At 36.4% G+C, this 15,146-nt stretch overlaps 4 protein-coding genes across 10 annotated transcripts; 2 read left to right on the top strand and 2 right to left on the bottom strand.

Moving 5' to 3' along the window:
• LOC18600565 (RNA pseudouridine synthase 1) lies at nucleotides 931-4,259 on the bottom strand. Of its 3 annotated transcripts, none has more exons than XR_001928224.1 (3): nucleotides 3,880-4,259; nucleotides 2,054-3,225; nucleotides 931-1,469 (listed from the first exon to the last, which is right to left on the bottom strand). XR_001928224.1 is itself a non-coding variant. In XM_018122061.1 (2 exons), the coding sequence occupies exons 1-2, from the start codon at nucleotides 4,238-4,240 to the stop codon at nucleotides 2,549-2,551; spliced, it is 1,038 nt and encodes a 345-aa protein (XP_017977550.1). In that variant the 5' UTR covers nucleotides 4,241-4,259; the 3' UTR covers nucleotides 1,008-2,548. The 3 variants fall into 3 exon arrangements, 1 of the variants encoding a protein (XP_017977550.1); XR_001928223.1 differs by having other exon boundaries at nucleotides 1,008-2,359; nucleotides 2,448-3,225; XM_018122061.1 differs by having other exon boundaries at nucleotides 1,008-3,225.
• Nucleotides 4,326-7,794, top strand: LOC18600566 (peptide chain release factor PrfB2, chloroplastic). The gene is made up of 7 exons (XM_007031080.2): nucleotides 4,326-4,890; nucleotides 5,250-5,462; nucleotides 5,898-5,999; nucleotides 6,207-6,344; nucleotides 6,660-6,964; nucleotides 7,088-7,241; nucleotides 7,335-7,794. The coding sequence occupies exons 1-7, from the start codon at nucleotides 4,447-4,449 to the stop codon at nucleotides 7,467-7,469; spliced, it is 1,491 nt and encodes a 496-aa protein (XP_007031142.2). The 5' UTR covers nucleotides 4,326-4,446; the 3' UTR covers nucleotides 7,470-7,794.
• Nucleotides 8,514-10,526, top strand: LOC18600567. 2 transcript variants are annotated; one of them, XM_007031081.2, is made up of 4 exons: nucleotides 8,514-8,531; nucleotides 8,684-8,848; nucleotides 9,503-9,618; nucleotides 9,849-10,526. In XM_007031081.2, exons 2-4 carry the CDS (start codon nucleotides 8,741-8,743, stop codon nucleotides 10,186-10,188), a joined length of 564 nt encoding a protein of 187 aa, XP_007031143.1. In that variant the 5' UTR covers nucleotides 8,514-8,531; nucleotides 8,684-8,740; the 3' UTR covers nucleotides 10,189-10,526. The 2 variants fall into 2 exon arrangements, with proteins under 2 accessions (XP_007031143.1, XP_017976054.1); XM_018120565.1 differs by having other exon boundaries at nucleotides 8,524-8,848.
• Nucleotides 10,714-14,852, bottom strand: LOC18600569. 4 transcript variants are annotated; one of them, XM_018120562.1, is made up of 6 exons: nucleotides 14,493-14,852; nucleotides 13,276-13,518; nucleotides 12,999-13,172; nucleotides 12,790-12,896; nucleotides 12,315-12,628; nucleotides 10,714-12,202 (listed from the first exon to the last, which is right to left on the bottom strand). In XM_018120562.1, the coding sequence occupies exons 1-6, from the start codon at nucleotides 14,604-14,606 to the stop codon at nucleotides 11,529-11,531; spliced, it is 1,626 nt and encodes a 541-aa protein (XP_017976051.1). In that variant the 5' UTR covers nucleotides 14,607-14,852; the 3' UTR covers nucleotides 10,714-11,528. The 4 variants fall into 4 exon arrangements, with proteins under 4 accessions (XP_017976051.1, XP_017976052.1, XP_017976050.1 ...); XM_018120563.1 differs by having other exon boundaries at nucleotides 10,714-12,181; nucleotides 13,276-13,530; XM_018120561.1 differs by having other exon boundaries at nucleotides 13,276-13,530.

Consider the following 15,146-nt stretch of genomic DNA (forward strand, 5'->3'; position numbering starts at 1 on the left):
GCTTGAACGTGGGTAATTTTCTCTCTTGTAGCCTCTTCCCTCTGATTATTTTAACTCAGTCAATCTGCTGCAAACAAATGCATGCCAATGTCATTGCACTTTGAGTCATTATCACTCTAATTTTTTGAATTAAATTTGAGAAACCACCTGGAAATTAATGGATTCCAAGTTTGTTCTGACCAAATGTTTGTACCCATTATGATATTTCATGTGCCAAAAGTTATATCTTAAGAGAGTTTCAAGACATTTTGAGGTGTGTTTAGTCTTTGACAAGCAATGTTCATTAAGGAACTAGAGAGAGAGAGAGAGAGAGAGAAGAAAAAATATGTATTTTCTTCTGCGAACTTTACTTTGCTTAACCATGAAGGTTCACACATGCTGCATTCCTCCCATCCTACTTTTCTATGAAATTGGATGATAAAAATGCAAGTCTAACCCACATGAAGAAGACTAATTAAAAATTTTCCTATGCAGACTTTCCCCTTTCCTTTTCCATGAAGCTTCACATTGCTTGAGCTTGTTCAACTTTTTTTGGCTGTTATTCATTTGGGAATTCAAAACTGCATTATTCCCCATCTAAATTTTAACTCCGAAGTTCAACAGGAGAAATTTATTTAATTATATAAACATAGAAAGAGGCTGAAAACTCGTTAGAATTAATCCCAATGAGTAATGCAAGGTGGGGCGAATTCTGATTTCCCTGTGAATTTTATAAGCAACATGTTGGACTTGTTTATAATTTAACTCACCTACTACCATTGAAAGTCCTGGTTGATTACTAAAAAAGTTGGTTGCCGCCATTCAATGTAAGCATTATATAAAAAATGTTTTCACTGGATAAACCTGCCACGCAACTCTTACCCTTGTACAACATAGGAATTGTGTTTGAAAGTTCAACAGCCTAACCTACTGATTTGACAATCAGGAAAGTATAAACAAAGTGCTAGTCACATTGAAGATCAAGGCAGGGTCAAATCCTTGAAATGGACAAGCCATGTAGAATGAAATTCAATGTGAAACCTGAACATATTTCATGCACTCGAAATTTCTGGTAGAAATCTATAGATTTTCTGCAGTTCCCAACTCTTCAAGATAACCAAACCAATCTTTTTTCTTTGCTGAGTTCCTTCTTTCCTTTTCACAGATACAAGCCATGTAACATGACACAAGTGGGCTTGTTTTTTCTTTTTCTTCTTTTTTTCCCCAGGGAAGTTGTTTGCTTGATAGTGCTTGCTTACAAGACAAGATAATACCATGGGCAGATCTATTTACCCTGGAATCTTTTCCATCATTTTCAAGTATAAATATTGGTCCATGCAAATACCACTTCCGTTTATCATTTGCAAATGATGACTAGCTACAATCTTTACCTGTTTTGCATCTTCAGGAAAAGTCCCTTGAATATCAACACACCATGGGGAAGTCCACGGTTTGACACAGTTCAATTTGTTACTTCAATTGAGATCTTACTGTTCTGACAAGGACATGGTAAACAAACTAGTATTAAAAATTTCAGATTCTTAAAAGCAACCAAGGTATACCATGCTGTATGTCCAATCAGGTTATTCTGAGATCACTGTCAAACAATAATAACAATAACAAGGAAGAAATATTTGAGAACAACAAACAACATATCACACAAGAAGTTTCTTTACCATATTGACCATGTCCTTTTTACAAATCTGCACGCTACTTAGTTAATTTTTCCCCTTTTCTTCCCTACCTTTCTTTTCTCTTTCCCTCTGTTTCTTTATTGAGTTGATCAACCATCTTCATCCTTCATGTATTTAAGATAAGAAATTTTACAGAACCTGCAACTTCTATATATGTTGGCTGTAGCAGTCATATCAAGCGCTTCCTGAAGATATGTTTGCTACAGCTACATCAAAGCCCAACACTAGTTTCTGGTTCATCACAGTGAATAAAATGACATAGAAAAGAAACGAAAAGAAGCATAGCAATTACACAAATTAATAGTGTTTCCATTTATTAGAAAAACATATTTAAATTCAGCCATTGCCAACATTCTAGAGGTTTATGAGAGTCACCATACATAAATTCAGGTTTTGCTGCCTCCAAAATCATCCACAGGATTGGGATCTTTACACGTAAATGAAGCCAATTGGCTTTCCTGCAATATTATTTCTCAAAAAAAAAAAAAACAGAAACTGAAGTTGATAATGATAAATACCAACTTTAAATAATGAAGTCTTGTATACACATAACAGTACAGTCAGAGAGCTAAGTTGAGGCAAAGGCCGAAAAAACACCTGATGGAGGTTTTGCTCAAAATTGAGGCTTACGATGCTTGGCAAATTGGCAATCATGTTGAATTGCAGAACCCTACAAATAGCACAACCTAGCAATACAAAAGTAGAGTTAATGCCCATATGGAATGAATCAGCTACAATGATGTGCCCCATAAACATTAGTATAACAGTTCTTACATGCAAAATGCATGACATGTCAATATCCTCAGAGCACCTTATCGCATTCTTGGGGATCTTCAAAAGAACAAAATTTCCAGAATGAATATAGAGGATGCTGTTTAATCTGTTAAGGGCTGCAGTGCTTGGCTAGCCCACAAAGGCAGAGGTGCTTGAATCATGACAGGGAAACCAGTAACTGGATGCTGAAATGATAAGCTCTCTGCATGAAGCTCATGGGCATCATATCTTCTCCCTTTCCACTCATAGACGCCCTCGTATTTCACATCACCTCTGATAGGAATCCCAAGATATTGGCAATGCAATCGAATTTGATGCGTTCTTCCACTTCGAGGAAATGCTCTGACCAAAATCTCATCTTTCTTTGCATCAACATCTATAACAGCTTTTTCTTCAACTATAACACTAGTTTCTTCATCTTTCACAGATTCAGATGGCTCCTTGTAGCTCTGCTCTCCATTGATTGATAATACTTCAAATGTAGTTCCCATGTCCCTCACTATGGACCCACCTGGTAGTTTTCGGCCTACGTCTCCTGCAGCATACACGCGCCATGCTCCAAACTTTGATCGACCATGACCTGATTTGATGGTAATTCTTTCTGATTTTGGAGCTGAACCAATGCAGAAAGCAACATATGTTTTATGAACCATGTGATTAGTAAATGCTTTGACAAGCGCAGCAGCTACTTTGTGTGACTTGGTTATAACCATGATACCACTTGTGTCACGATCAAGTCGATTGGCCAGATGAAGCTCAAATGGGCTGGCCTGGTTCCCTGGAATGCGAAATATATGAACATATGTCAACATTTGATAAGAAAAAGATTCAAGCAGATCAAAAGGAAGCTTCTTCTGATATTGGTTATTACAGCTTCCTTAAGAGGTGCAAAGAACTATCCAAAGTCAATAATAGTCTGTAATATGCAGCTTTTCGACTGCACAAGCTAACTGAAAATCCGTTTATGATAAAATAAAGTGAAGCCCATGTAATTTTCTATTCCATATAGAAGAAATCTATAGATAATCCACTGTCATGGCATTATCCATAGAACAAGGAAACAACATTCCTCCTAAACAGTCCAGTCTGACTACATAGTTCAACCAACGTCATTTTTTAGACTTTATCCAGTGCTAAAGGAGCTTTGTACAAGTCTACTGAAAAAGAAATTAGCTAGCAACATTTTCAAACTTAAATATTTCATTTACTGCAAAAAAGAAACTCTTTTGAACAAATTGAAGCTTTCAACAACCAAGTACAAGTTTCTGGGAAGCAAGTCTTATATAGCTAAATTCAGCTTAGAGATTAACCCCACTTGAAAAAAATTGAACACTTTGCTTCTGAGCATATCCAAGTCAACCCAGAAACCAATATTTTACAATTCGTCATAATACAAAAAAGGTTGAATAAACTAAGAAAAGGGTAGACAGACCATCGCTGAGTCGATCCGACACGGTCGAGTCAGAAAGAAACCGAGGAATAGAGGCAAGAACGCTGTCACAATAAATCCCTTGAGGCTTGTTGACAGCAATGAGCCACTCATCTTCATATAGAATATCACTTCTTGAGAGTTCAAAAAGGCTTGATTTTGAAGAAGCTGTCATGGCTCTGGCAAGCTCTATGTCTTTTGAGATTGATGGCAAGGGAGGTGATAGAGGTGTTGGGTAATTTTGGTGGGAATTGGGGTTTGTAGACATTTTGGGGCAGAGAAAGAGCAGGGTTTTGGGGAATTTGGACAAGAGTTTTGGACAACAAAGGAAGAAGCTTTGTTGGGGGAGGGAAAAGAAGGGCATTTGTGTCAGTTTCTACAGTTCATAGTTGAGTCTTTCATTTTATCCTGATGCCCTGAGTGCCAAAACGGTGCCGTTTTTTGTACTCACATAAACCCTTCTCTGAGAATTAGGAACTGGTGTCTCTCTTAAACCCCAAAACCAAGAGCTGCAAAGACCAATCCTTGGAGGAAAAGATCAGTCTTTTTTCTCTGTTTCCTTCAATAAAGATGCCACCTTTTATATTGAAGAGATCAAATAAAGGATCCTTGCTTATATTTCAATACCATAGAACAAAAACTAGAAACTTATGCTCCTCACAGCTGGTTCCCAATTTCCTAGATTCAAATCAAAACCACAAGGTTTTGGATTCTGGGTTGTCATCAATTTTGCTAAAGTCAACGAAAAACCGATCTGGGTCTTTTTGTACTCTGGCAAATTCAAGTCTTTTGTCGTCACAAAATCTACATTTCTTGTACTTAAATCCAAAAGGCTGGATTTTTGCAAGAGAATTTGGAACACAGGCTGCTGTTGAGCTTTGTACGTCTGATGGGCTCACAGTTGATGGAATTGTTGGCAGTAAGTGGATGATCGTTGAGGAGAGTGAGAGTGATTGGAAGAGTCATGCTGCTGCAATTGCTCAGTCCATTCAAGTTATCAAGAAGCGCCTTCAGGTATTAGTTTTGTTGGCATTTTGGTCAATATTTGTATCCGATGCGAGATAAATTTATGTTCAACATTTCTGGTTTAATTTTTGGCAGTTCTAACCTAAAATTTGGTCCTAGTAATCTTATTAGATTAACCTTTGAGATTGGAGTAGTACTAGTAATATTGGAGTTTCGGTATGTTTTCCATCTCTTTAACAGTTTAAGTTGGAATTTATCTATGTACAGGAAATGATTAATGAATTTCTGGGGTTGTCTTTCTGCCTTATGTAACTTGATTCACTTTCAAGGATAATCTTCCTATTAGTGGACTGTCACATATGTATTGAGAACATGCTTGTTAAGCTCTTTATTGTCTATGAATGCAGTGGAAGAAATTGATGGTTAGGTTGGATTTGTTATCAGCAGAGCTGAACAAGCCTGACCTTTGGAATGATCCTGTCCACGCTGGTAAGATAAGCCGTGAGCACGGCTCACTACTGGGTAAAATGAAAGTAGTGAAGGCATTTGAGCAAGAACTGCTTGAACATATAGATATGATAAAGCTTGCAAGGGAAGAGAATGACACTGAGTTGGAATCGGTGGGCTCTCACTTCTTATCTAGGCATGTATTAATTATTCTTTATGATTAAGGGCTTATTTCTCATTCATATGGTTATGATATGGTAATTATTATTTTTTAGATTTTTTTTAGGTTAATTCTATATATCATTGTTGCAAATTATGGAGTAGCTGTATTTTCTATTGCACAAAATAAGGAATGTTTCTACCTTGAAGATAACATTAAGTTAACAATAGAAATAGGAGTGGTTTAGTTTCATGCGCAAAAGGTGATTTAGCAGGATTTTGACAAAAAGGCACTCACTGGGTTGTGGTAGTTGACTGTCTCTTCTAAGATATGCTGTTACATAATATCTTCTTGTGAATCTATAAAAAACATCACTTGTATTTTTACTAGGCATCTTTCCTTACGCACCAAACAGCCAGTTTTAATTTTATAAAATATTCCTCTGCAGGAATCGATGAAAGCATTGCTAAGGATGAGAAGAGATTCAAAAGACAAGGAGCTTGAAGCTTTGTTAGCGGGGGAGCATGACTCTTGCTATTGTTATATAGAGGTTTAATTTATGTAGTGTTTTGACTGTTGTTCAGTGCAGTATACTTTTATCCTTTAGTTTTATTAAGATGCCTATTCTTGAAAACAATGTGATTGCCTTGCAGTTAAATGGTTCTTTTTCTTATAAGCCATTGTCCCTATGGATATTGAAAATCTGCTGCTTTATATTCTGCTGATGTTAACCTTGATCTTTTGGTTTATAATGTAGGTACAAGCTGGAGCTGGGGGCACTGAGAGCATGGATTGGGCAGCAATGGTTATGCAAATGTATAAAACCTGGGCCCAACGGCGTGGCTATGGAGTAACAGTAATGGATGAAATGCCGGGTGAGATTGCAGGAATCAAGGTTAATCTTCTTACCTCCTCTACTTGTCCTTCTTTTAAACGACACATGATTGAACATATATGTTTTATTACCTAACCCAGTGTAGAGGGTAATTAGGCATGCATACCTAAATTCAACAATAACTGGGAATTCTTTTGAGGTGAAAAGCTATTGTCATTTTTTCTTTGTGAATGTTAGATTCTAGTTGAGTGCTAAGCATGAAGTCCATTGAACTGTTTACTTTTAGCTTTTAATTGAGAAATTTTTGGCCCATTTCAAAGAATTACTTGGAAAGAGACTATTGTTTTCTGATCTTAGATGAGACTATTCTTTCAGCGAGCAACAATCAAAGTTGATGGTGAATATGCTTTTGGATATGCCAAAGCAGAAGTAGGAGTTCATCGGTTAGTCCGCATCTCACCTTTTGACAGTGGAAAGCGGCGGCATACTTCATTTGCTGCTGTTGCTGTGATTCCTATCCTAGGTGATGGATCTACTCATGTACAAATTAATGAATCTGATCTCCGCATTGAACGGTTTCGTGCTGGGGGAGCTGGTGGTCAGCATGTTAACACAACTGAGAGTGCTGTGAGGATTGTCCACATTCCCACGGGAGTAACTGCTACTTGTCAAAATGAAAGGTGTGAAAGTGTGCTGATTGTTAAAACCACTGCAGTTTCCTAGCTTTGTTTGTGCTAAAAATGGGGCCATATGTACTGTTGTTTTCTCTCTAACCCAAGCTCATAATCTCCTTGGAAACACAGATCGCAGCATCAGAATAAGGCCTCAGCAATGGCTGTGCTTCAGTCTCGATTAGACCAGCTTGAGATGGCTCGTCAGGCACAGATGAACGCTCAGCATACACAATCTCTTACCGAGATAAGTTGGGGCAACCAGATACGTACTTACGTTCTTCATGTACAGCCTCTCTTGCGTTGAAGCTTACACTAATTGCTTTTTGGACAATTGACATTTTGGGTCACACCTTGACATGCTCTCTTTTTGATGCAGCCTTATCGAATGGTGAAGGATCTCCGGACCAATTATGAGGTCTCTGATCCTGACTCTGTGCTGGAAGGAGATCTAGACGGTTTCATCTTGAGCTATTTATCTTCTTCGCTGGACAAAGATGAAGGTGAACAATAAGATTATAGCGGCTAAAGATTTTGTTGAAACATGAAGATCAATAAATGGAGCCATATGCCCTGGCATGACAATTCATGTCATGCATGAGCTTTGCATTGTCAGCTCCGGGATATGATATAGCAGAGCATTTGTGTATATATTAGTACTTAACAAGGATTAGAGGAGAATGCTAACTTGTGATGAGAGCATATAGTTGTTCTTCATTGTCTGTTCTTGCATTGCTTCTTTTGTGAAATGATCTATGTAGTTCAATTTTTTGTCTCAAAATCTTTGTTGTCCATATGGTTCAAGTAAGAGAATACGTGCATGAGCTCCTTCAGATCTACGTTCTTATATTTAAATATTGACGTGGGATTCGTGACATTTTATCATATTAAATTATGCAATGCCTTGACTTTTTCATTCATAGAGGAAAAGGATTCACCTTGATATGAGTCTATCTTGATCTTGGTATTTTTTATGCAGTATCACGTTAATTAAGAGTTGGGTAAATCTTTGCTACCATTTGTTACGGATTCATATTTTTAACTTAAAAGACATACTTATTAATTGAAATAAAACCTTATTTATAAACCTAATATATCTTTTATTAACGTAAAATCTGTGACGTAATCACTTGGGTAGAATAGACATTGATTAATAGATAATACATGTATTACATAGTAATAAGGTATTATAGTTACTTATTCAAGTTTCAAGCAAAAAAAAAAATTATATAACATGTCATGTTTTAAATGATAAACACATAATTAAATATTAATAATATAAGGCCCTTCAAAAAAAAAATATAAGATGATTTTTCATTTAACGAAATAAATCTTATAATTATCATCATACTTGTATATATTTAATGTAATAAAAGTAAAATAGTTGAAATATAAAATGACATATTTTAATATTAGTTCCACAATTATTATTATTTCCTTAAAATTTTAATAAATTGTTTAACATAAAAAAAAAAGATGAGTAATTGCCGAACGACGTCGTTTCCGCCAAGATGGAGTCTGCCCAAAGTCTTTTATAATACTCTTATTTTGTTTCTTTAATGAAAGAGACGACAAGGTACGCAAATTTCTCAAGCCGTATCTAATCTTCATCTTCTTCTTTTTAATGTTCTGTTAGCTCTCTTCTCTTTCGAAGTACCCAACTTTTTGCTATAACGAAGCTTCAAGAGCCAAAAGGATTGGTTTTTTTTTTCCTTTTTTTTGCTTCAGGCATAGAAATTGAAGGAATTGAATCTGTTAATTTTTGTTTGTGGTGCAAATTAAAAGATGGGGTCATCATCAGTAATAACCCCAGAAGACGTGTTGGAGTCTTTGATGAATGATGGAACCATTGATGCTCTCAGGTTGAAGATTATCAATCAGCTTAAAGCCAATGTTAGTCTCTTTCTTTTATCCTTTATGTCTTTATCTTGATATATAAGCATACAAGTTGCTGATTTTTTGTCTGGGTGTTTTTGTTTTGATGCAAAAATAGTTCATTGAATGATTTCCTGGGACAATGTCATTCAAATTTGTGATTTATCATTAAGATTTTTGCGAATTCAGTGATTGCTCTTTGTGCTTGTTTGAGTGTTAATGTGAAATTTTTGTTCTTTCCTTGAATGATATTATTATTTATCTGAGTGAACTCTTTGGGTATACATAGATTTTGGGGTCCCCTTGTATATCCATTTAAGTCCATTGAGTCATGGTCTTTTAGTTTGCTGATGATGATTCCTTATTTTTACGAAGAGGAGAAAAGTTTCTTCTTTTTGTGGGCACTGGATATGAAGTTATATATTTAGTGTAAATTCTATGAAAGTGTTACTCCTCTTTCCAATGGATATTGAGTTCACTACATGATGAAGGAATTGAACTTGGATTGGGAAGTAATTTTACTGAATTTTGGATTTTGTGGTGACTTGTTCATTATATTTATTGTTGTAACTCGCTGATATTTGTTGTGTGTGCTTTGCTGACATAACCTGGGATAAAAAACCTACATTGCTTTGGATACGGTATGATATCTGTACTTTGCCTTTGTTATAGGAGGAGCTGAAGAATACAACAATTAGAATGGCAGAGCAGAGTAAGGTCCTTAACACCCCTGGGGCAGAGAAACAGACCAAAAGAGAATTGTTTGATGCACTTAGGCAGGAACTTGAGTGAGTGTTATTGCTGTTGTTCATTGTTTCCTTAACAGCTAAAGTTCAATAATGCTTAGATGGTTTCATGTACTTCTTTCATGTTTTTACCCTCCCAGCCTACCTGTTCTTTGTCATAATTTGTACAACTTTCAATGCCATCATGCATAATATGCTATGTGCTCCTGATTTAAAAGTGAAAGGGCATTAAATGTAGGGTGGAACTAATGTTTGTTCTTATTATTTGGCAGAACCCCAGTTCTTGAGAGGGCGTCAAAATCAGTTTGGGATTTGATTTTGGATAGCAATGGGCTAGGGAAGGAAATAAGTGAAACAGTGGAAAGAGTCTTTTGTAAATTAAGTGGCAGGGAACCTCCACTATTTCCTCATCCAAATGATGAAAGCCAGCCTGAAAAAGAAGCTGATGACGAGAAAGGAAAAGGGAAAGAAAAGGAGAATGAAAATGAAAAGGAGAATTCAAACTCTAAATCAAAGAAACGAAATTTCAGTGAAATGAATGCTGAGGGAAGTGCCACTGAAGTTGCTGGCAAATCTAGCGATACTCCAGCTGCGCCTGATGATGCAACTTAATCTCTCATCCTTAGTGTGAAGATTGTGTTGCTGTGTCAACAGAAACTATTGTTGCAAATCTGGTGATCTTTTTGACTGGAAAAGAAAACTCCAATCAATTCGTGCCCTTTGTTACAACAATACAATATTGTTTAGGTTTGCCTAGAACAGAGCAGAAGTGAATGTGTTTATTGTAGTATGAACTATGGAGTTCTCATATGACCACAAGCTGTATCCTCATCATGAAGTCTATTTACTAAAGTTAATTCTGTGAATAGTTTGAGGGCTGTTTCTTCTGGCTTTGCCTATATTCAAAGTAGATGAAAGCATGCTTGTTTTTGAGCATATTTTATCTCCCAGTTGCTGACTCTTGCACCATAAAAGTCCTTTTTAGATGTTTTTATATGGTATGAGTTGATTCTTTAAGAATGTTATAGAAACATGTTTTTTTTTCATGTGCCTTCTAACTCTTGACATCTTAAATTGTCTTCTTTAATAATTTCTTGAACCCCCAAGAATGAATCTGGAGGGACCAGTTTGCCTTTGCTGGTATGGAGATAATTTCAATTGTGTAGCTGTACAGCAGGTACTGTATTTTATCCAAAAGTTTGATTTTCAGTCCATGCCAACTTTGTTGCGAGAAAGCATGAGTTCTCCATGCTCATTGATCGGTCAGGCATTCACCTTTGACAGGGATGATGACGCCTGCAAGATATAATGAAGTGTGTACCAAAGTCTTATCTGATTAGAAGAGAAAAAAATATATATATTTGCAGTTTCTCATGAAAAGCAGCCAGGAAGGACTTCTGATTTACACGGTTTCTTGCTTATCTCAACTAACCCGCAGTTCTGGTATCATCATAGTTTCAGGGCTTTTCATTGACCCTTATATTCGGGAGTCATTTTTTAATGCTTGATGGCAAGACAAGTAATCTTGCTTAGCTATTTCTTGCTAAACTCCCTAGTTTTTTTCCTTGCTTTTGTTGGACTCCCTGATCGGAATCTGGGGTTGCTTAAGCATACGGGGATTTTTGTACAGAAACTTCTAACTTGAGTGGAGGTTTTTCTTTTCTGAAGGTTGTTAGAGTGAAGAAATTAATAAATAAAGAAAGGGTTGAAGAAGCAAAATGGATTCAAAGAATCCTCGTATGCAGTAAGAAAACTTTCTAAATAACAAAAGAACTTACATTATAAGTTGCATGCGGTCAGAAAAAAGAAAAAAAAAAAGGTTCTGGCAGCTGTTTCTCTAGCTACTTGAGGTTTATCTACTTCCTATCTGCTAAACTAAAAGAATGAAAATGAGAAAAAGATAAGATGTTGTAACAAAATCTCATGATTATCCTAACAAAATTCTCCACGTACTATCCAGACTTCCAGGCCCAGTCATTGAACTCATTGAAGGGATGAGGATTGGAAAAGTATTGCATAGCTAGATCAGGAACAACAGATGAATTAAATGAGTTGTTCCCAGGCTGCAGATCCACATTCGAATTAGGAACCAGAGGCTGCGGCCAGCAAGCAGCATGGGGAGAGATTAGCGTGCCGTTACTGTTTGAGAGATTGTTGCTCATAATAACTGCAGGATTATCAACCATATCCTGTCCATAGAATGCAGTCACATTACTGGTGTAGTTTGCAGGATTTCCTTCTCTGGATAGATTGCCCTCTGCTACCCCATTGGAGAATCCGGTTGGCGAGTTGCTCAACAGCATGTTTTGGAGGTCACTTAGTCTTTGAAACCTTGGTTGGTGCCTTTCAGCTTCTTGAAGAGAAACTAGTGTTGGATTATGCATCTGGGAGGTTGAAGGTGCAGGCACTAGTCCTCCAAGTTGATATCTCTTAGCTGCTTGAACATAAGCTGGCATATGGTTGTTTTGAAGACAGATAGTTGGATTCACCTGGGTGCCCGGAGCAGCAGTGAAAGCCATTCCTCCCACTTGGTTTGCGTTCAAACTATCTCTCACATTGTTCGTCCCTTGACCCCAGAGTGGCATGTGGTTGCTGATATGCTCATCTATATGTGAAAAATCCATAACTATATTATAGTAACACAATGGAAGGGAAGGGAAAAAAAAGAAGACAAGTGTTAGTTTGCAACTTTAACTAGAGCCTAAACCGAAAAGTTGGGATTGAAAGCAGTAAAATACCTGATATGGGTGAATCTGAATCCTTAGTACTGACAGATTTTTGTGCTGTCTGCTCATATGTTTGAAAGTGTCGAGAAAGAAAATGTGAAGGGGCATTTGAAAATGAAAACTGCTGCTGGTGATCAGGATTGACATGAGACCCTTGGCCACCAAAGTCAAAAGACAAATCAACCCCATATGTATATTTCTGAAAGTATGGAGACTCTAGAGTTGGATAACCTTGCCGGCTCAACTGAAACAACCGGTTGTCGCATCTAAAGAGCTTCTCGATGGGCCTGTCAAGGGCTCCGGGAGGAAATTCAAGGTAGTGCCTCCTAAGAATAAGACACAACAACCACAAAATTGTATGTTGGAAAATGAAGAAATTAAGCAAGAAAAAGACAAGGTTGATACCAGATGATGAAAGGCGATCAGTTGCTAGGAAAAGAAACTAGTAAATAAAACAAAAAAAATTCAAAACAGATGTGTTGCAAACCTGAACGTAGGGGCTTGTCCTCCAGTGAAGTCTGAAACCATTCTCCATTGAGTGTGTTTCCTTGGTTGTGGATCAATCTCATGGTGGAAGGAAGGAGGCTGGTTTAACTGCACAAATCTCACCACGATATTACAGAAGAAATCCAAATCAAAACAAGCAACAGACCCCATTGACTCTTAACTCTCGGACAGCTTGAACAATATTTTTACCTCAATTTCAAGAATTCCAGGCTTATCTTCCTGAATGACAGTCTTCAAGGACAAGATGTCAGACCACTGGATTTCGATCTTGCTTTTCAAACCATGCTCCAAAAACTCCCAAACCAACTTTCTCTTAGCAAAATAGCACTTTGCTACCAAGTCACCTTCATTTCTGGATACCCTCTGCAAGTGACATTAATCAACCATTTATTAGAATGTGGAAATGTTCTTCATGTTTCTCTATATACCCTCAGTTTGCATAAAGTAAGCAGATAACTGGTTTCACCTGCCATGAGCCGACTCTAAGCAAAGCAATTGGGAAGTTTTCAGCCTTCATCTTATTTGCTTGCTGTAAAGCTTCTTTTGCCTTTGCTTTAGCTGCAGCATAAACAGAATTAGAGTTTGCTTGATTTTCACCATTGGAGTTCTGTTCTTGGACTATCCGGTCTAGCTTTTCTAGGAAAGAGGATGTTCTAGAAAGTTTCAAGCCAAGGGCAGGTAATGTCTGAAAAGCCTGAATCAAGTTAACCTGCAACAAAGACTGAAGATAATTAATTTTACCATGCCTGCATTTCAAATATATCAAGTATATATTGCTTGTAGAATCATAACAGTAAAGAAACTAACTGCATTTACATATAAAAAGGAAGAGGAGGAAATGGATCAAAGTTAGTGAAAAAAAAAAAAAACAAGTGAAAACCAATATATCTGACCTCTTCCATTGACAGATTTGAAGGATAATCCAAAAAGCCAATGCATGACTGTCAAAACTTGGCCAAAACATACAGTAGCACATCAAGTATCATCAAACAATGCTTTTCAAAAAAAAAAAAAGTATTATCAAACAAAACTTGTGAAAGAAATGATTTTTGGATAAATGGTGAAATATTTAAACCCATGCTTGTTTTTAAAGTTCTTTCAGAAAAGAAAAGAAAAAAAAAAGAAGCATAGAAAGAGATGATCTTAAATGAATCCCAAAGTAAAGGAAGAGAAAGGGAAAGCAAACAAAGATAGACATGAAAGTCCCATGCATAAAATAAACTCATCAATGAACAAACATATATATATATATATATATATATATATATATATATATATATATATTTAGATTCAAAGAAAAACTACATTCCCAAGGAAAATAATTTATTAGAAGAATCAAAAGACAGTTTTTCTAATCATTTTCTATCAGAAACAATATCCTTAATAATTTTTATAAACCTTGAAAATAACATGCATGATAAAAACCATATGTTTGCAATTGAAAAGCACTACATGCAGCCTCTCCATAAGGACCAAAACCTCATCTTAAAGCTTTTGAGACACAAGATTAGCCTCATGCATATGAAAAACAGAAATCCCAGTAAGCCAAAAGAGAGAAAAAAAAAAAACAGCTGAACTCAATGTAGCAGCCTCTCAAAAATGAAAGAAATTAAAGAAAAAAAAAAAGAAAAGAAAACAGGCCGATAAATTCTTAGAAAAAAAAGATAACAGAGGAAAAGAAACCTGTGGAGTTGGCTGTGTCCAGCTCCCAGAAAGAGAATCAAAGCTGTGAGAAGAACTCATCAAAGACTGTTGATCCTCCATATCTTCATCAAAAACCAAAATCCCATGCTCCATAATCCTCAAACAAACTCTTGCTCTTTTCTGCTCTAAGAAAAACAAAAGAACTCTTTAACAAAAACCCAGATTTTATATGTGTATATATATGTATGCATCAAAGAAACGGATTGTTTTAATGATCTTGTCAAAAATTTATATCCTTTACAGAAGCAACAGCAGCAGCAGCAGAAAGGTGAATAAATTAAGTTTGACCCTGTTTGAGAAAGGAGTGAAGAAAGCAGAAAGAACAAAACAGGGTACCGAAATGAGAGGGAACAGAAACAGAGAAGAGAGAGAGAGAGAGATAGAAGGAGGAGGAGAAGGAGACGACTGTTGAGAGGATTTCGTTGAGAAGCGGAAGCCGGTTTTATATGTAGAAAGGATTCCTCCTCGACGTAAAACTAGATGACTTCATAGTTCATCACACGTGGCCTTCCTTTTTTTTTTTTTTCTCTTTTCATAATATATGTATTTTTTTACTACTAAAGGGGGGTTTTTTATTATATTCAATTCATGGTAAAAAAAATTTAAAAAATAGTAAAAAAAAGAAAGTTTGGG

This window comes from Theobroma cacao, chromosome 5 (assembly GCF_000208745.1).
Source record: "Theobroma cacao cultivar B97-61/B2 chromosome 5, Criollo_cocoa_genome_V2, whole genome shotgun sequence".
NCBI classification, from domain to species: Eukaryota; Viridiplantae; Streptophyta; class Magnoliopsida; order Malvales; family Malvaceae; genus Theobroma; species Theobroma cacao.

Excerpts from the sequence above, each read along its gene's own strand:
- LOC18600567 (XM_007031081.2), top strand. The coding sequence starts at position 8,741 with ATGGGGTCATCATCAGTAATAACCCCAGAAGACGTGTTGGAGTCTTTG. Across the intron at positions 8,849-9,502 it reads TCAATCAGCTTAAAGCCAAT|GAGGAGCTGAAGAATACAAC; the intron begins GTTAGTCTCTTT and ends CCTTTGTTATAG. Across the intron at positions 9,619-9,848 it reads GCACTTAGGCAGGAACTTGA|AACCCCAGTTCTTGAGAGGG; the intron begins GTGAGTGTTATT and ends ATTATTTGGCAG.
- LOC18600565 (XM_018122061.1), bottom strand. The coding sequence starts at position 4,240 with ATGCCCTTCTTTTCCCTCCCCCAACAAAGCTTCTTCCTTTGTTGTCCA. Across the intron at positions 3,226-3,879 it reads GTCGGATCGACTCAGCGATG|GGAACCAGGCCAGCCCATTT; the intron begins GTCTGTCTACCC and ends TTCGCATTCCAG.
- LOC18600569 (XM_018120561.1), bottom strand. The coding sequence starts at position 14,606 with ATGGAGCATGGGATTTTGGTTTTTGATGAAGATATGGAGGATCAACAG. Across the intron at positions 13,531-14,492 it reads GGACACAGCCAACTCCACAG|TCTTTGTTGCAGGTTAACTT; the intron begins GTTTCTTTTCCT and ends AATTATCTTCAG. Across the intron at positions 13,173-13,275 it reads TTAGAGTCGGCTCATGGCAG|AGGGTATCCAGAAATGAAGG; the intron begins GTGAAACCAGTT and ends TGTCACTTGCAG.
- LOC18600566 (XM_007031080.2), top strand. The coding sequence starts at position 4,447 with ATGCCACCTTTTATATTGAAGAGATCAAATAAAGGATCCTTGCTTATA. Across the intron at positions 6,965-7,087 it reads GCTACTTGTCAAAATGAAAG|ATCGCAGCATCAGAATAAGG; the intron begins GTGTGAAAGTGT and ends TTGGAAACACAG. Across the intron at positions 7,242-7,334 it reads TACGTACTTACGTTCTTCAT|CCTTATCGAATGGTGAAGGA; the intron begins GTACAGCCTCTC and ends TTTTTGATGCAG.